The 20,359-nt window shown below is 43.8% G+C and overlaps 1 protein-coding gene across 6 annotated transcripts in view; it reads right to left on the bottom strand.

Moving 5' to 3' along the window:
* The window catches only part of LOC126365127 (peripheral plasma membrane protein CASK-like), a 1,978,716-nt gene that overhangs the window by 1,331,028 nt on the left and 627,329 nt on the right, over positions 1–20,359 (bottom strand). For all 6 annotated transcript variants that reach the window (XM_050008118.1, XM_050008119.1, XM_050008120.1 and 3 more), the window contains exon 2: positions 17,849–17,961. In XM_050008118.1, the coding sequence (XP_049864075.1) occupies positions 17,849–17,961 (113 nt within the window). The remainder of the gene's footprint in view (positions 1–17,848; positions 17,962–20,359) is intronic.

The following is a 20,359-nucleotide window of genomic DNA, read 5'->3' as shown; positions in this document are numbered from 1 at the left end:
ACAAAACCACCGCTGAGCTGAAACAGCCATTATGAGGTCATCGACAGCCTCGATATTCCGACACTTCAGCGGGTCATGCAGAACTTCGCTATTCAGCTGCGCCACAGCATCGCCAATTATTGCAAGCATAACGATCATGTCATAACATAAATCCGAATATCTGTAGTGATATTTACATGTTGAATAAAGAGCATGCAAACCGCAGTTTGTAAGTAATTTACGTATTTTCACATAGTTCAATAATAGTCGCCGTGTGTATGACGCGGATATATTGTTACAAAAAAAAAAGTCTCGAAAATACTGAAGCAAATTACTTCGAATTTTTGTACGTAACTCTAATGAATGTTTCGAGTAACGTAAGACAAATTTGGAAATTAATGGTAAATTCCTATGGGACCAAACTGCTGAGGTCATCGGTCTCTAGGCTTACACACAACTTAAACTGACTTATTCTAAGGACAACGTACACACATCCATGCCCGAGGGAGGACTCGAACCTCCGACGGGGAGAGCCGCGCGAACCGTGGCAAGGCGCCCAGGACACGCGGCTACCAAGGTGGCTAAGACAAAACACACAAAATATGTAATTACGAAACCTGTTAATCCTTTTTAGCATCATCTCTGAAAGTTATTTACCGACTTAATTCAAATTTTAAGTGGAACATTAATTCAAACGAAAATCTACAGGTTTGATGGTAAAACGAACAGCGAGAAACAAAGCTGTATGCTATAAAAATGTGCGGTTTTCTTTCCTTCGTCGCAACTAGTTTTTACCACAATAGTTGGATATTTAAACCACCGAACAAACTGTTTATCTCATATATATTGTTTCTCATTATATGTATTTTTAAACATTAATTGTACACACAAGAATGTGCTGTTTTGTTTTCTTCCTCACAGGTTTTCACAGAAATCCGCGAATACTACAGAACCGGAATTTGCTATACCAATAAGAAAAGGCTGAAGGCCAGAGAAGGGGAGGGTGAAGAGAGAAGAGGGGGTGGTAGGAAAGAGGCAGCGGCTGCCGGAGCAGGAGCAGGTCAGATGATGATGTATATCCAATTCCCATACAATGCACAAATGTATGCTTTCTCTTTTCTTCCATTTGCATTTAAACAGACTGGGCCACAACAATGCATGGCTGCGTAAAGCTAAGACAATAATATAATTATACGGAACAAACCTAGATGACTGCGTTTTTCAGTACTGTCATAGTAGCCTGAACGTGTCCTGATACCTATTGGCAACGACTGCGTTATAATGACACTTGAAAAGTTACGCCGAAGTCAGAAGGAATGCACTTGAATCAGTTCCTTTTACGAATCGGATGTTCTTTATTAAACGTGTAAAGGACATTCTGATTAGAACAATGAGGCTATTGCCTAGAGCAGTCTGGAGGGCGAAAGAGAGATCCCGAATGGTCTGATTCTTTACTTCCTCAGGACGAGGAAAAAATCTACCGTGTCCTTATCTAGATGTTTAAGGGAAACATCCAATAAACGAAGTGCACGGTCTTCTTAACCGACAGTTAAAAAACAACTTCCTGCTATAATACTGTCTTAAGAGACAGAAACTGCATAGACAGTGAACTTCCAAAGTCGAAATAAAGTGGATTATGGTTCTTCCAACCGTCCTGCTACAACGTACTGTGAAGTAAATCAAACACTATGACACATCATCTCAATGCAAAACAGGTTACTTATACATTCTGAAAGAACCACAAATGTGTGAAAGTAGTACCGGTCAACGACATCGTGAAGTATGAAGAGAGATGGCAATTCTCCGAAGTGCCAGGTTTGCTTAACACAACATTAAAAATGTCAGTCTCATGTTGAACAGAAACAGTCCCCACTGCTTGCTACATACTGGCAAACAAAACATCACGCAAGAGCGCCGGGTAGCAAACCTTCTAGGCGAACATATCAACACACTAGGCTATAAGGCTGCCAAGCCATTGTGCTTAAGCGACCATGCCATCCCTATATACACTATGTGATCTAAAGTGTCCGGACACGTAGCTGGAAATGACTTACAAGTTCGTGGCGCCCTCCATCGGGAATGCTGGAATTCACTACGGTGTTGGCCCACCCTTAGCTTTGATGACACTGATGACACTGATGACAGCTTCCGCTCTCGCAGGCATACGTTCAATCAGGTGCTGGAAGGTTTCTTGGGGAATGACAGCCCACTCACGCGGAGTGCTGCACTGAGGAGAGGTATCGATGTTGGTCGGTGAGGCCTGGCACGAATTCGGGGTTCCAAAACATCCCAAACATGTTCTATAGGATTCAGGTCAGGACTCTGTGCAGGCCAGTCCATTACATGGATGATGATGATGTCGTGTAATCACTCCGCCACAGGCCGTGCATTATGAACAGGTGCTCCATCGTGCTGAAAGATGCAATCGCCATCCTCGAATTGCTCTTCAGCAGTGGGAAGCAAGAAGGTGCTTAAGACATCTATGTAGGCCTGTGCTGTGGTAGTGCCACGGAAAACAACAAATGGTACAAACATCCTCCATGATAAACACGGCCACATCTGAACACCACCGCCTCCGAATTTTACTGTTCGCGCTACACACGCTGGCTGATGACGTTCACGGGGCATTCGGCATACCTACAACCTGCCATCGGATCGCCACATTGTGTGTCGTGATTCATCCCTTCGCACAACGTTTTTCCACTATTCAGTCGTCCAATGTTTACGCCCCTTACACCAAGCGAAGCGTCGTTGGTAACTTATTGGCGTGATGTGTGGCTTAGAGCAGCCGCTCGACCATGAAATCCAAGTTTTCTCACCTCCCGCCCATCTGTCATAGTACTTGCAGCTGATCCTGATGCAGTTTGGAATTCCTGTGTGATGGTTTGGATAGATGTCTGCTATTACACATTACCATCTTCTTGAATTGTCAGCGGTCTCGGTCAGTCAACAAACGAGGTCGACGGCCTGTACGCTTTTGTGCTGTACGTGTCCCTCCACGTTTCCACTTCGCTATCACATCGGAAACAGTGGACCTAGGGATGTTTGTGAGTGTGGGAATCTCGCGTGACACCCCATCACCTGACCACATTCGAAGTCCGTGAGTTCCGCAAAGCGCCACATTCTGTTCTCTCACGATGTCTAATGACTACTGAGGTTGCTGATATGGAGTACCTGGCAGTAGACATCATCAGCACAATGCACCTAATATGAAAAACTTTTTTGGGGGGTGTCCGGATACTTTTGATCATACAGTGCAATTCAGCTGACTTGCTGGAAGCCATCAAGCGAGCCAGAAGGAAACTACCCACTAAAGCAAGCAGTGCGAGACTCTTCACATACTCAGCCACCTAACGTCGCCAACTGAATTCTTTGTTTGTAAAGTACGTGCCTGGTGGCAAGTGTAGTTAGAAGGTTGTGCAACGTTGGCTTTCGAAGAAAAACCAAAGGAATTCATTTATCGAGAGAAATTTAAAATTGGAATGCTAAGCATCCACGTTTATGGATCCTATTATTAAACCATGCAACGAGGGCACAGAATTGAATAACAAACAAGGAAACTGGGAAATCGGGACTAATTCCTGATTGCACCATTGTCCTCCCAAGCTCACCCTTCACTTGGTCATGTTACGACCTTTCCATAATGGACGGTATGAGTCGTCATACCACTCGCATGTCACGATGGCACATTAATCACATTATAGAATGATACCTTGTATCAAATAAATCTGATGATATCAGCTTCCCGGCAACAATTCACGATGATGCCCTACCCTCAACAGTACACTCGCTTGCTCTCATAAGGAACTCCTACGGCAAGGACACCCGTACCTCACCCAACCTATCGACTCTTAGAGCCAGCAGACATAGTATTCTACGTAAAAAATCATAAAATTAGGAACGGACCAATCAATCAATCAGTACCGGCTAGTAAAGCTTTCTATAGAAATAGCAGTGGTTCTAGATGTTTTGCACGCACGCATTCTTTCTCAGACTGCTTCGGTTCATTCCTCACAGAAGGTATCGGTACACTGGTTACGAATTAGGCGGCAAGCAGCAGCCTCCAGTAACCGATAGCTGAAAGACTGTAACTCTTGTAGCTATGATCTTCCTCCCTGTACCTCCCGTTGCTTATCCTACCCTTCCTTATGCGTTCCTACATGCTTCCAACAGCTGACTGACAAGTCACCAATTCACAACATCTAATATAGCGGTTTATCTTACGTCTTATCACACCATACGTTTTAACAACATTTTTCCTTGAATACCTTAAGTTTTGGTGTATGTCCCACAAACTGGACATGATACCAGATATTTGATATTGCCATTCTCCGTGATTCTGGTCACTTACTATTTTCCATACCAGCAAAATTCCTTCTGATAATTAGCTCCGATTTGACCTCTATAGCCGCTGAATCAGTACTGTAAACGTAGGGCCACCATAGCTGATCTCTCAGCCCAATACTGCAATTAAGTGAAGTACAACACTGATTTCACCAAAAATCTCATTGCCAACGACATCGCAACTGCCCACGAAGATCATGGCATAATGCAGTAACAGCTGCGACAAGAGCAAATAAACAGGGTTGACTTCATCAGTGATATCAATTTTTCATTTAATGTCGTTAACAAATTATGAAACTAATTCACGTTACTAATAATTCAACGTTACTAATTCTGCGATCACTCGTAAACATGCCATATTTATTTTCTTGAGAGCTCTGGAGAACGGGCATTATCAACTGCTCTCTAGAATACGTCCCTGAGGAGACACGAACCTGTAATAAAATGTGTTGCGATCATTCATCAACACTAGGAAGAGTCTTGCACATCACACATGATGTTACTCTTATTTCCTTACTTTCTCGTATTCCTCTTAATATTGCTTTCCGTTCTGTAATGATTAATCCCAAAATATCAACAGTATACCATAAGAAGAGACTACATCCATATCTTTTGTTCGAATATGATTGTGAACTCCTTAATACAGTGTTATACAAGGTAGAGTGAAGGATTAGTGGTGTTACTGGCAACTCATTGAAATAGTCATACGTTTAGTGATAGGCTGCAGTGGCTCCTCAAACATTTGAAGTCTTGTTCGTAGCTCGTCAGGTATCCAAAGTTTCCATGCGCCCTGCAGGCAACCCACTTAATGCACTTGTGCCGGGACTTGGCCGAGTTCACTGCTAGCAGCGCCGCGTCACTACAACGCGTCTGCGGGTGGCACACAACTGATGCTCCACAATTTAAGAACGGAATTAAAAGTTAAAGTTGCTTTTCCCCATCTCCGTTGAAATGTGCTTTAGTACATTAATTTGTCAACTCTCGAATCTTAGAATGATCAAGTCAATAATTTTCCCTAAGTACATCGTTTTAAGAAAAAAAATAAATGGCGCTAAATAATCAAGCTAGAAACCCAAAATTTGGTCATAATGTGCAGAGGTATGTCAAAATTAACTGGTACAAGTCTCAACGTAATTGAATAAATATTTTGGTCCGAATGGGCTTTTTTAAAGAAAATTGAAGGCGCTATATATTAGACTTAGAAATATGAAAATTTGTGTGAAGCTTAGTTCAACATAAAAACATTAATTCTGTAACCTCGTTACGCTACCTCTATTAGTTTTCGAGTAACTTGCAGAAAACTAAATTTGGAACTAAAACGTCTTTATTTGTAGTAGGTAAAGTATCTGTTACATTAATGCTACAAATTTCTGGTTACAGCACGTGATGAAACCTATAACAAGTTTCAAGGCCTGGATCTAAATAATAACAAACACAAGGTCTTTTTAACTTGTAGTTCAGCGTTCAAATTCTGTTGTCAGTTCCGCTCTGAAAATTCTGGAAGGCGAAGTCTGAATGCAGGCGAGCTAAAACTTTTTCTGTGATTTTAACCAACTTAACTACATCAATACAACAATTACAAAGATCCTAAATTAATACACAAGAGTGTTATAAAATATTGTGTGTCCGAGAAAGCAGCCGTTTAGAGGCTGCTACCGTGAGCGAAGGGGGGGATGAAAGCTGGTGTTCCCTTGGCCGTCCGCTGCGCCACATACATAAATACAGCCCGAGAGACGTCAGACGTCGCTGACGCGGAGTGCGCGCTGCCTTGGATGATATCAGAGACAGGTTGTAACTAAACGCTCATTTGCAGTAACAATAGAAAGTGAATTCGCGAGGTCTGTACACCGTTCTGGACCGCTTAGACTTCGCCAAAGTAACTGTTAGTGTGCTGCCCGTAATGTCAACAAATCGGCGTGGCAAATGGTAACAATTATTTTCCACTTTTGTGGCGAGCAATTTTGTCATCATCGGAACTCAGGGCAAAAGACAATTTAATAGGAACTTCCCGTAGAGGTCGCCTGTAAACTGCTCATGGTGCTGTTTAGGATAGAGAGATTTACTGTCAGCATGAACATAATGAATATTAAAATGTAGAGAATATGAAATTTAACCAAATATATATATTAATTAGAACTCAAAAATCTTCATTTATAATCGTTCTGATCCTGCTGAGAAAATAGAGAATAGAAACATCTCTTTTAGTGGGCTGGACAAGAATGTCGATTTGCAGACTGGTAACTATAGTCAGTATGTTCTCCATCGCTTTCTGGCGGACCACAGAAATAGTTTCCAGGATTTCGTAAAAGAGGGAACAATATTCCAACATTTACTGCAATTGAACGATATTCTAAAATTTCAAATATTTTCTCCTATGACATTATTATTATTAAACCCGCTGTCTCATAGACAGATCGCTAGACTGTCTATTTTAGTGCAGTCAGTCACTGGACCTGCGAAAATCCTTCATACGGCCAAGAGTAAACAGGTTTGATGTCACGATTCTGACTGAAAAATGCTGCGCCGCAGTACTAAATGAGATGTGACTTTGTACGGGGGACTTCCGAGAAGGACCGAGTATAACCGAGACAAGCCGAACCTCGGCCACACTGGCCCACCCGTCTGGCCTGCGTGCTGTGACATGACACAGCCAGCCCTGCCTTAAGGGAAGGGGCAAGATGCCTCCAGCAGACGCTGAGGACATTTCTCAGGACACCAGCCTTCGCACTCTGTCTGTCTGAAGCTGAATATGGTCTTTCACACAAAAAGTATTGTTTCGCCTTTTAACAAATGGCTGGTGTAAAACCAATTCCAGGCCATCATCTGTACTACTTCGTTACCATTGTAGAAATGATGTTGCTGTGCCGACAGAGAGAAAGACTTGAGACCGCACAAGACTGAGTGTTACAAAAAATTTGCGGTCCGGTCCAAGTCTGAAGATACATTTCTTAAATAAATAAGTATGCTATATAGACATGACTCGATGAATGATTTGTTTGTATGTTATAACTTATTTTTCTACTACCCTTTAAATTACAATAATTATGCGACACACACAGGAATAGACAGACTATCTGTTTCTTCAGACACCCTCCGGTCATGGCATATTCGTTTTCTAAGTACACGTACGTGTCATTGCCAAGTAAAACAGCTCGTTGAACCCACGACCATACATGGAAAGGGCTGCTACAATGCAGTAAAGGAGGAACTGAAGAAAAGTGTCATTTCTGTTCGTCTTAATGCCGATATGTTTCCAAGACAATTATTATAGTGACGTTCCCGCGATTTGTTATGATTACTTGCAAATTATAAAATGCGAACATGGTTCTTAATAGGGCGTTTAAACATCATGGTTGGCAGTGCATGCTCTGCAACTTGCCCCCATCCTGGCCACAAGGTCAGTACAGTGTTCTCATTGTAGGGCATTCCATACCACCAACAGCACGGTTAACAACTGCTGGATGGTCGTTCGTGCACGTGCAACACGTCTCCCCAACGCATCCCATACGTGCTCGAAGGGATTTAAGTCTGACAAACGGGCAGAACAGTCCATTCGCCAAAGATACACTCGTTCCAAGAGCCTTCCACCAGCAGAATTAGAAGCGGTCGCGCATTAACATCCATAAAAATTATCTCAGAGTCGAATGCATCCTTGGAAATACGCTCATGGCGGAGAAGTACAATGTCACAATAATACTGACAGGTGAGATCATCATATTCGAGGACATGGAGATCAGTAGATCCATGCAGCACTATGCCTTTCCACGCCTTAACACAAAAACAATCATGTTCGACAATTTTCCTGAGTCCGTTACGTGTTCCCAACTCTCGTCATAAGAGACTGAGTACAGCATTGTCGAATGTGATCGTTCTGATGATTCAGTCCTCCGAACCTTTGACCACGGTACACTCATCAGTCAGTGTTACTGCAAGGCTGTACTTCATCCCCATGTGCATCTTTCCACAAGTGTATTCGACCCTGACTTCACGTATACGGATAACAACGCACGACGGCATCGAACAGCTCAAGTTGTGCAGCTCTTGGATATTCGAAGAATGGACTGGTCTGCCCGTTTCCTCGACTTCAGTCCCATCGAACACGTGTGGGATGCGTTGCTGAGTCTTATTGCGAGAGGTTCACACGCACCAACGACTATCAGTAGTTGTTAACAAGGACTGGAACGCTGTACCACAAGATCCCGTTACCAACATTGTGTCCAGCAGGGGAGCACGTTGCAGGTCATGGCCGGCCGCTGTGACCGAGCGGTTCTAGGCGCTTCAGTCTGGAACTGCGCGACCGCGACGGTCGCAGGTTCGAATCCTGCCTCGGGCATGAATGTGTGTGCTGTCCTTAGGTTGGTTAGTTTTAAGTAGTTCTAAGTTCTAGCGGACTGATGACCTCAGATGTCAAGTCCCATAGTGCTCAGAGCCATTTGAATTTATTTTTTATTTATTTATTTATTTATTTATTTATTTTTTGCAGATCATGTACTGCCGTCCGTGGAGGCAACACACCTTAGTGAGAACCATATCCCGTCTTTTGTAATGTCTAGTCTAGGGGCATCACCATAGATGGCGGTGACTTCAGTGTTCAAAATGGCAGTGTACCGGACTGCGCGCCTAGAACCGCTAGACCACCGCGGCCGGCTGACTTCAGTGTAATAGTTGTCTTTGAACAATAGGGTGATTTCTGTTCATCCCTCTGAGTAGTTCTTTCAGTTGCCTTCTCTACTATGCGTTAGTAATTCTGTGTATGTATTGTTCAGTTTTCGTCGAGCTGTGTTACTCAGCGTGACACATCATGCGAAAGTTATTTTCGTGCCTAAGGTTTTCACGCCAGCGTATCTTGCGATACAAACGTTGAGCGACAAACCCGAACCGTATTGTAATCCATAATTCAAGCGGGCATCTGCTGACACCGCACCATATGTACACTGCCCCTGTGCGAATGCAAACCAAGCCAGCGGTCAGCATTCGTTAACAACTGTGTGCTCACCAAGTTGGTAGTGATCTCTTGTACAGTTTATACGGTGTACCGAAGAATTAAAACTCAACCAGATGTAACGAACAGAGCATTTTAATAGCTGGTGTGGGGAAGGTGACTTATTTATTACGCAGGTACTTCCTGTTTCTGTGTGTTTCGCATGGCGAAGGTACTCTGAAGAGGTGTTGAAAATGAGATCTAAGATGGAAATAATGTTTGGTTTAACTTTTCATTACATTATGTATAGTCATTAACCACTAGCCTCAAATTCTGTTCACGCCACAGCTCATTAAAAATAACTAAGAAGCATCGCTTCAGAAATGAAGAGTCGGCATTTAATTATTCAATGTGAGATCACTACCTGGTTTGTCGAGTGTGGAAACACCATGAACCGATTTAGTACGTAAGTCTTAACTTGTTGACATGCAATGTATATACTGGAAATAGAAAATACTTCCCTGAAGGAGAACACCAAACGCCTGCAAGGATGACACAAATTGTGTAACCCTGCACGAATTGTTATGTGCTGACAGTAGTTATTACTGGACGAAGAAAGCTTAATTTAGATGCAAAAAATGAAAATAGCTGAATCTGTACGTAAATAAAATTAAACCCATATGTCACTCCTCTCCATTTACCTGCACTACTGTACGTACATACGTACTTTTGTGTGCGCACCGAAGCAGAATCAACGCCGAAGAAAGGAAAGCTCTTCGTTTCTCAAGAAGAAGACAAAGAATTAGTGATTTTACCTGCTAACAAGGGAAAAAAGGGATCCAACTGACGCAGTACACTGGAAGACATCCGCGCTCCTCAAATCAACCCATGCTTCTGGACGTCTTAAGAGGAGCTTAAGAGTAAAGCGCCAGTTCGACCACGACTTCATAGGCTGCCTAAGAACCGTAAGGAAAGTGTTCCTGTTTGCCCCATCGTGAGCAATATAGGAGCCCCAACGAATTACCTAGCAAAACATGTGGGTTCTCTTCTAAGCCCACTGGTAAGAAAATGTGAACATCACATTCGAAACTCGGAAGAATTTATACAACGACTGAGGACTTTGTGTCTCGATCCAGGTGACGTATTAGTGAATTTCTATGTGATCTCTATGTTCACGCGAGTATCTTTGGTGGATTCATTACAACTTATAGGAACTACGTTGGAGGAGGACGTCTTACATGTGCTTACCTCGACTTACTTCCTAGTTAATGATTAAGATTTTGAGCAAACTGGCGGTGTTGCTATGGGTAGTGCTTCGTCTCGCGTAGTAGCTAGTCTCTTTATGGAAGACTTCGAGGAAAAGCACTTTATCAGCGGTATTGAAACCTAAATGTTTCTGGAGATATGTGGACGACCCTTTTCTAGTTAGGTCACACAAAGCAGCAACGTTACCTACATTTCTGGAACACTTTAACTTCCTTCACCCCAGTTTTTGTTGCGGTTGAAGCGGAGAAAAACGGAGACCTCCCGTTCCCAGATGTCTTGGTCAGCAGGGAAGAAAGATGGTTCTTTGGGTCACAGTGCGTTTCGCAAACCGACTCACACTTACCTGTCTCTACGAGCTGCGAGCTGCCATCGCCCATCTGAACGCAGTTGCGTATTACGGACTCTGGTTCACGGGACTAGAATTATCTCAGATACAGGGGACATATAAACAGAGCTTAATTATCATCGCTCTGTGTTGTACAAAGCGGGTACTCTGATGAACAGATCCGTAATGCATTTAAACCAGCACGCACTTAAGCCCAGAAGAATCGGAGAACTCCACAAGGATGGTTTTTCTACCATATGTTGGTGGCGTCTTCTTTAAGACTGGCAGGCTGTTTAATAAACATCAAATAAAATGTGTCTTCTGCTCTCCGGCTAAAGTAAAAACTATGCTGGGTTCTGTTAGAGACAACCTAGGTCTAAGGAGACCAGTGATACATGAAATCCCATGCCAGTGTGGGATTTCATAAATTGGCCAGACGTTCGCACTGTTAAGCGTAGATGCTCTGAACATAGACGTCACACCAGCCTGTGGCTGAACACCGTCTTGACACGGGGCACAGCATAGACTGCGGCGAGACGAAGATCCTTTCGTCTGCTTTCACCTACTGGGACTCCGTCATTAAAGAAGCAGTCCAAATACGTATAAGTAATCAGATGATTTCAACTCAGCAAGGCTTGGGAACCAGCATTGGCCGTATTAAGGCATCGTCGGCCGCAGACGAAGGAATCCGAGGCAATACAGACGGAGAATCGAAGTGCGCACATTTAAACTGGACGCCAGCACTGCCTGAGCGCGTGCTGGGCCGCTATTTGCAGCCGCGCTTTTCCCGCATAGCGTATGTGACGACCGTGTCCCCTTTATCCGGCAGGGGGCACTGAATGTTTCCGTGTTCTATGATTCGTCTACGATGACGCTTTAGGCCCGCTTATTTTCGCATGCGATTTTCTAGCGAGTCAGAGTATATGTTTGCGAGCCATTGCAGCAACACGTCAGTAAGCAACTGAAGATGACAAGCAGTTAGTTTGGGTTGTGTTGAGGGAGGAGACAAGACAGCGAGGTCATCGGTCTCATCGGATTAGGGAAGAACGAGGAAGGAAATCGGCCGTGCCCTTTGAAAGGAACCATCCAGGCATTTGCCTGTGCTGATTTAGGGAAATCACGGAAAACCTAAATCAGGATAGCCGGCCGCGGGATTGAACCGTCGTCCTCTCGAATGCGAGTCCAGTACGACGAGCAGTTCTCTCGTTGAAATATTGTGCAGCTTCCACAACATCCGTGGACCAACGAAGCACTTACTACGTCGTAGAAGTCTCAAACTGCACACACTGAACATTCTTGAAGAGTCTCTAATGTTGCGAAACTATAAATCCATACTGATATGTATTACAACTTTCGATCTGTATGTGAATATCAGGCGAAATTCTGCACGACTGCGTTAAAAATAAGTGGCAACTCATGCAGGTGGTATCAGTGAGAACTGTGGAAGTGAAATACGGGAGTATTATCCAGTTTCGAGACGAATAGACCCGATAAATGAAAACCACGATATACTTCAGAAAGGGAACAATATAATAAAACGGTAACGAGCAAGAGTGACAAAATAATTCATGTAACTCCTTTTCACTACGACACGCAATGTGCTGGAAACAATTAAGGAAACATTAAGTACCCGCACGTAAAAAGTTTATTTATGTGCACGCTCGCAATACAACACAAAAAGTGAAGAGTTATTCTAAAAATAAAAGAATGCGCGAATCGTGTCGACATCGCATAAATAAAGGAAATATCTTTACGAAGACGAGGGTTTTGTTGTCACACGTGTGGTGTGTGGGCTGACACCGGCGGCCGCACCTTGGGTTTGAACAGCAGGTGGAGAGCGAGCGGCGAATAACGAGTGCGGCCGACCCTTAGAACCGCCGCCTCCTCTCCTGTTCACACTTCTGCACACCCAGCTCCGCTCGCCTCCTGGACACAGTGCTCCCTCCAAGTTTCTAACGGCTGCCACACTCTCAGGTACAGCGGCCGTTCTCACTGCTTTTGAAGAGCAGTAAGTGGTAGCACCTGTCTAATGGTCAGTTAATCTCATCGTTTCTTCCAGCAGTAGCTGACAAATGTATAACGTCTGTCACAACTAGTTTAGAAACGTCTCATGATGCGTGAGGGCACAGAAAGAAATCGGTGGCGTTCTTTCCGAAGCATCCATCCCGCATTCTTCTTGTGAGCTTTAAGGAAACCAAGGAAATCTGAAACTGGATGTTTCTGATGAGGTGCAACAACCTTGAAAAGAAACGTTCTTAATGCCGTTACAGGCAAACGCTAGAACAGACACATAATGTATAAATGTAGGCAAGTGTATAATGTCATTGGTGGAGACGTTTCATGGGAGTTTGTTTAGACACACAACACGGGAAACTTACATCAGAGTAACCGTATGAAGCTTGAACCTCACTTGTCCCTAATATGAACTTTATCGCTCTACCAAATCACGCTCGTGTTCTAGGTTAGAGGTGGAATGACAAGCAATGCAACCGCCTAGCTGATTAATACCAAGACAAAACCACTTGTGTGAGTCAGGGAATATGAAGCGTTGTAATACTCGTAGTTTTTGTTTCTTCACATCGACTTTTAAGAGCCACTTTCCGGGTTTTGGGATGGACAAGGAAAATTTTTATTTTAAATGATAATGTTTACATATATAATACTACAACTTTATTTTTTTGTCGCCTGACTAACTTCATCACTGCATTAAAAGAATTATATGCAGCACAGGGACGGGTCTGTCCTGAAAAACGAAAAATCAGTCTCTGCTGAAAGAATTTGATTGAGTATTGAGACAAGTAAAAGTAGTTGACGAGTTTGGCTATTTTCGCAGTAAAACTGATTATAGCAGAAGTGTACACGAAATAAAATGCAGACTGGCAATACCAAGAAATGTATTTCTTAACAATAGATATGTGTAAACATCAAATAAAAACTTAAATGTTAGATAGTGTTTCCTGAAGTTATTCGTATATAACGAAGTGAAAGGTGGGCGACGAAGCATGTACACAACTGGCCATTAAAGTTGCTACACCATGAATATGACATGCTACAAAGGCGAAATTTAACAGACAGGAAGAAGATGCTGTGATATGCAAATGATTAGCTTTTCAGAGCATTCACACAAAGTTGGCGACACCAAAAACGTGCTGACATGAGGAAAGTTTACAGCCGATTTCTCATATGCAAACAGCAGTTGACCGGCGTTGCCTGGTTAAACGTTGTTGTGATGCCTCATGTAAGGAGGAGAAATGCGTACCATCACGTTTCCGACTTTGATAAAGGTCGGATTGTAGCCTATCGCGATTGCGGTTTTTTGTATCGCGACATTGCTGTTCGCGTTGGTAGTGATCCAATTACTGTTAGCAGAATATGGAATCGGTGGGTTCAGAAGGGTAATACGGAAGCATGTACACAGCCCAGGCTGTGGCTAAGCCATGTCTCCACTATATCCTTTCTTGCAGGAGTGCTAGTTCTACAAGGTTCGCAGGAGAGCTTCTGTTAAGTTTGGAAGGTAGGAGACGAGATACTGGCAGAAGTAAAGCTGTGAGTACCGGGCGTGAGTCGTGCTTCGGTGGCTCAGATGGTAGAGCACTTGCCCGCGAAAGGCAAAGGTCCCGAGTTCGAGTCTCGGTCGGGCACACAGTTTTGATAATTGGAATAGTCTGACATCGAATGTGATACACGTTTTAAATTTCAATGTCTAAATGCCAAATTATTATACCACACGTAACGTCAGTACAGAAATCACAAAGTGACAGTATCGTACATTAAGTGATGTTTGACGCTGTTATGGTGGTGGTATCAGCTCCGTAATAAAAGGAAGGTGCTCGCAGAGAACCGCGACAATAGTTTAAGGTATAATTACGTTCAGCTACACATCTCCTATAAGCTTCGAAAAATGCTCTTTACAAGTTGGGAGATCCAACTGATCAATCAATAACTTCCTGTGTTGAAGATATTATTTCACTAATGGAGTCTTTTGTGCCTAAAGGCATATTAAATTGTCCGCGGACATCGTTTTCAAGGCTGGTTGATAGATTGATGGGGTTTCAGCTTCTCGGCAAATCAAAACATGCCTCAAGCTGCTGTTCTAAGCATTCACCTCTCTCTTTCCTCCTCCCCCCCCCCTCTCTCACCTCCCCTCCCCGCTCTCTCCATCCCTCTCTCTCTCTCTCTCTCTCTGCCTACAGAACGTGAAAGGCTGAGAGCACGGCAGCTGGAGGCGGCGATCCCTGGCAAAGGGCTGTATTATTCAAGGCGGACAGAGGGCTGCCTGGCGGCAGGTCAATCCCAGATCTGACGGGGAAGCGCGCTGGGAGGACGCGTCAGTAATAAAACATCGCAGTCCGCAGGCAGCCTTGTCCAGTGCCGGACTCTAGACCCCGTCGTAAATCCACAGCACCTCTGCCTTGTTATGTATCTTCACGATTCAAGTTGTCTACTCCGTCGCTGGTCGAGAACGGCCTGCCAGCTCACTTTTAGACACAATGACTCCTTCATAATTTCCGAAGGCAAATTAATTTGAAACTCCTTCGTAACAGCCTTCATCAAACTTTCCTCTCAGACCAGAGTCTGAATTCAGTGCAGATGTCCTTTTTCAGTGATGTCCAGTATAGCTCATTTTAAGCCAGAAACATTGTCTGAAGTTACATTATGTCCATGAAGATTTCGTGTAATGCAACAGACTGGCCTGAAGGGAAAAATCTCAAAACTCATTTTTTCTCCTGTTTATCCCACAGCTAATAAGTGAAGCATACATCGAATGAGTAACAGGTATCTGCTCGTCTTTCGCACGACTATAGTACACACATAAACTTAACGAATGCTGATTCGGTTCTATACGCTCCTCAAGCTTTTTCGAGAAATCAAAGTTCAAAGTTTTAGGAATCCACCTGGAAGTTTCTCGGGCATGCGGCCAGGTTGATTGATGGTTGTAGAACGAAGTTTCGACAGTGGACGTGCCATGATCATCAGGTTGCTCCTGCCGACTGACCGATGTGCTGGCCATGGTGATGGGGGAGTCGACTGGCGGTCCTCAGTCTGTGCTTTGTCTTCGCCGTGATGATGACTGGTTCGTGGGGCGCTCAACTGTGCGGTCTCTGCGCCTGTACGAAGTCCCAGTTTCTACACAGTCCAATTTTTTACACTAGCCAATCGAGCACTGACACTAAAGATGATGATGATGTTGACGAGGACGACAACTATAACATAAATACCGAGTCCCCGGCAGAGAAAATCCCCAGTCAGGCCGAGAATCGAATCCGGAACCCCGTGATCCAGAGGCTTCAAAGCTAACCTCTAGACCACGAGCTTTGGACTGTCTTTGCCTTCCTCTGTGTTTCGTTTCCGTTGTGTCTGGATAGTTTTCAGAACCGGAGCCCACGCTTGACTAAGTTGAAATACATTGCCTTTGTTGAAGAGGTTCTCATGTAGCCAGATTTTTATTGCCTGTTTGTATACACAGTCCCTATTGTGGTGTGTGCTATGCAAAATTTTTGTATCTTCGTATTTCATTTTGTAGCTGGTTTCAAGGCAATGGTTAGCAATTTTTGTAGCCTTCAGGGGGTCAGCTTGTCGTTTGTGTTCCGTGCACCTTTCATCAATTGCGCGAATGGTTTGTCTGACATATACGTTCTGGCACTCATTGTACGTAATACAGACCATATTTCCGGTGTCCCATGTCGTCTTTTATTGTCCTTAAATCGGATTTCCTCTTTGCCGGCTTCGTTGTTGGCTGTGGTGTGGTCGTTTGCTTGAAAGCATATCGAATTTGGCTGTCGCTATATATTCGCAGGAACACGCCTCTGAATTGGTCCAGTTGCGGTTTTAAACTTTCTTTTTCGCATATCACACAAGCTCTGTTGACTAGCTTGTTTAGCACTCCTTCCATTTGTAAATGGGTGGTGATAGCCAGAGGGGAGAAGGTAATGGTCCGTGTGGCTTTTCTTCTGATAGATGCTGTGCTTCAGTTTTCCAACAGGTTGAAGAAAGGTGCATGGAACATGAACGGCACACCAACCTCTCAACAGCCTACAAAATCAGCAGTTGCTGAACACTGCCTTGAATCCAAAAACAAAGTGAAATACGAAGAAGAAAAACAAAAATTTCGTAATTAATTAATATGTATAAGACATCCCTGTATTGGGACTTTGTATATAAAGGACGCTATCGAAATCCAGCTACTTGAGACCCTCGCCAACTACGACAATGGATCCCAACTTAGTCAAGCGTGGACTCTGGCACTGAAAATTATCCAAGCGCAGCGGAAAAGGAACACCGAGCCCGGCGAAGACGGAGCGCAGACTGAGGTCCAGCACTCAACTCCCGAGCGCTAGCTGCTCCCACTACCACGTCCGTGACATTGCGTGGTCCGTACATGGGGGTCAATGAAGGAGGGAAGACGACCGGTACATATGTAACACCAACTGCTCCAGGAAGTCAGTCCCATGGAGTAATCTCACGAAAATGATGGCACGTTAAACCGTAGAAAATTCGTTCTCCAACCATTCATCTATCCGGCTGCATGTTAGACAGGCTTTTAAGCGGCATATTTGCCGGTAAAACTTACGAACACAGTTTTAGGAGCTCACCAGAGCGCAACAGTCGTGCAACGACATTAGCGCGCCCGGCTAAGGTGGGAAACTATAAGGCTGCACGTAATGTTTCCGACTCACGTGATTTTTTCTGATCTTCCACTAATACCTGCACCAGAATAATAATAATAATAATAATAATAATAATAAATTAGATAAATGCTTCGTTGTAACGAGACAAGTATTTGGTGGAGGGTGATAAAAAAGTGATGTGACTCAAAGGCAGTGCGTGAAACAACTGCTGCTTAATGCATTATTGTTAACATTTCTTCAGTCAGTGGTGGTGATGATGCGCTTACAAGGCTCACTTACCCACTGTATACGTCTTTTAAGTTACAGTGGGATTAACGGTACGGGCCGTGGAAGTCTAGTCCACTACTGTACAAAGGACCGGCTGCGCCGGTTCGGGTGACTGACCTGCGGTGCTGAGGCCGGGGCTGGAGGTGAACTTGGCGACGTCGACGATCTTGACGGCGAACTGCTGGCTGGTCTGCCGGTGGATGCAGCGCCGCACCACGCTGAACGGCCCCCTGTGGACATAGAGACACGTGTGGTGAGCCACTGCCACTGCCACTGCAATACCTGCTTGCATCTCACCACATCCACTATACTCCTTAGCTCTCCCTCAAAACGACTGTCTCCTTCAAGTAGACAAACATTGGATGGCGCAGGGCAAATGGTGAACAGATTTACGTTTCGCTGCTGGTCTCCCACATTCCTCACATAAAAAATCCTTCGAACTGGCGAAGCGCAAACACCTTGTTGCGTGACATTCATTTCACCGCATAATTTACGAGGGTAATCCCAAAAGTAAGGTTTCATTTTTAATTTTTTTTTTTTTACATAGAGCTGTTTAATTCTACAATGGTTTACATCAGTTTACAGCTTGAACATTTGGCTCTGAGCACTATGGGACTTAACATCTATGGTCATCAGTCCCCTAGAACTTAGAACTACTTAAACCTAACTTACCTAAGGACAGAACACAACACCCAGCCATCACGAGGCAGAGAAAATCCCTGACCCCGCCGGGAATCGAACCCGGGAACCCGGGAACCCGGGCGTGGGAAGCGAGAACGCTACCGCACGACCACGAGCTGCGAACGCTTGAACATTTAGCTATTTTTCGACATAATCACCATTTCTGTCGATGCGTTTTTGCAGACGCTGTGCCAGTTCTTGTATGCCCTTGTCATACCAGCTCGTCGCCATGCTATTCAGAATGTTATGAACCTCTTCGTTCACATCGTCGTCGGAGCTTAATCGCTTTCTGGCCAAATGTTCTTTTAACCTAGGGAACTGGGCGCCAAGTCAGGACTATAGGGTGGGTGATTATGTTCCACTGTAACTGTTGCAGGAGAGTAACGGTTTGCCGAGCGATGTGTCGGCGAGCGTTGTCATGGAGAATGTGTATGCCCTTGCTCAACATTCCTCTTCTCCGTTTCTGTATTGCCTGTCTGAGTTTTTTCAGAGTCTCACAGTACCTGTCAGCGTTCGGAGGACGAGGTGAAAAAGAGGTTCATAACTTTCTAAACAGCATGGCGTCGAGCTGGTATGACATGGGCATACAAAATCTGCCACATCATCTACAAAAATGCATCGACAGAAATGGTGATTGTGTCGAAAAATAGCTAAATATTCAAGCTGTAAACTGATATAAACCTCTGTAGAAATAAACAGGTCTATGTACTTATAAAAAAATAGGAGACCTTACTTTTGGGATTACCCTCGTACTTCCAGCTTTGCTGGAAGCAAATGAATGCGTGGTGTTTATTCTTTCAGACATGTCCGAAAGAATAGGCACCACGAATTTGCCGGGAGTCTTATGACAAAGGTAACTGAAGTACATTACTTTGTATTGAAATCCTGGCAATCTCTTTATCCCAACTGTACTAAATTTATTTTGAAAACCTATAAATCCGTACCGGTAACGAAAAATTCGAGTTGAGAATGGTGTGCCATAAATAGCATGCTATGCTGTTAAAATATCTTTCAGCAATTCTAATATGTACCCGCACCAGACATTCGTGTCAGTTCGATGGGGGCTGAGTTAGACGCAAACTTCGTAGCATGACCTGTAATGTCGATGATCTGAGAGATGAGGGTTTTTGTGATGATGAAATAGGATACCCTATGGATCAGGATTTTTGCAGGGAGAGTAGAAATTAGTGTTTCAGATGAAGCCACTATAGAATTATTATCTAGTGTTAAGGAAAAGCAAGTTCACTTACAACTCAGGAATATTTCTTCCAAAAGAAAAAATATATATGCCAACAGGAGAGAAGACTTACATAAATTCTGATTACAATTTCGGTGATGCCGGTAGTCTGGCACTGCAGATACTGTTAACGGTCTACAAGGACACAGGCCCCTGGAAATTTTTGAAGACTTTCTAAACAGTGTTATGAAAGAAACTGAAAAATATGCAAAACAGTGCGAAAACAAGCATTATATCACACACTACCAAGCTAGAGAGGTTGTAGATCAGAAGATAACGATCTAGTTGTGTTGCGCGTAAAAGTGACTTACACGTAATATGTGTCTTGAACGAACTTATGTTTCATTTTGTGAATAATAACGGGGCGAATGTTATTAAAAGTGACCAGGGGTTCAAGTTCAGGCGTCTGTCACTATGAATAAAAAATTACAGGAGCAGGGCATTTTTGATGAAAATTTTTCGATCGATGGAACGATGGTAGGGTCGACCCTCCTTGAATAATTTTCTAAAAGGGAAACTCGTCAGATTTGGGTACAAATTTTAGACTTTGTCTCATATTAACGGCTATTGTTATGATCTTTTTCTGTAGGAATAATGTCCCTCAAAATTCTCAACCATCGGGAACTCCACTGTGAAAAGAATACTCGAGTCTGTCGTTCACCTAAAAGCCGTGCCATATCTACTGATAATATAAAAGATGCGATTCCGTG

Source organism: Schistocerca gregaria, chromosome 1 (genome assembly GCF_023897955.1).
Source record: "Schistocerca gregaria isolate iqSchGreg1 chromosome 1, iqSchGreg1.2, whole genome shotgun sequence".
NCBI classification, from domain to species: Eukaryota; Metazoa; Arthropoda; class Insecta; order Orthoptera; family Acrididae; genus Schistocerca; species Schistocerca gregaria.
Note: the sequence above shows the minus strand (reverse complement) of the source record. Positions and strands in the feature narration are given on the sequence as shown.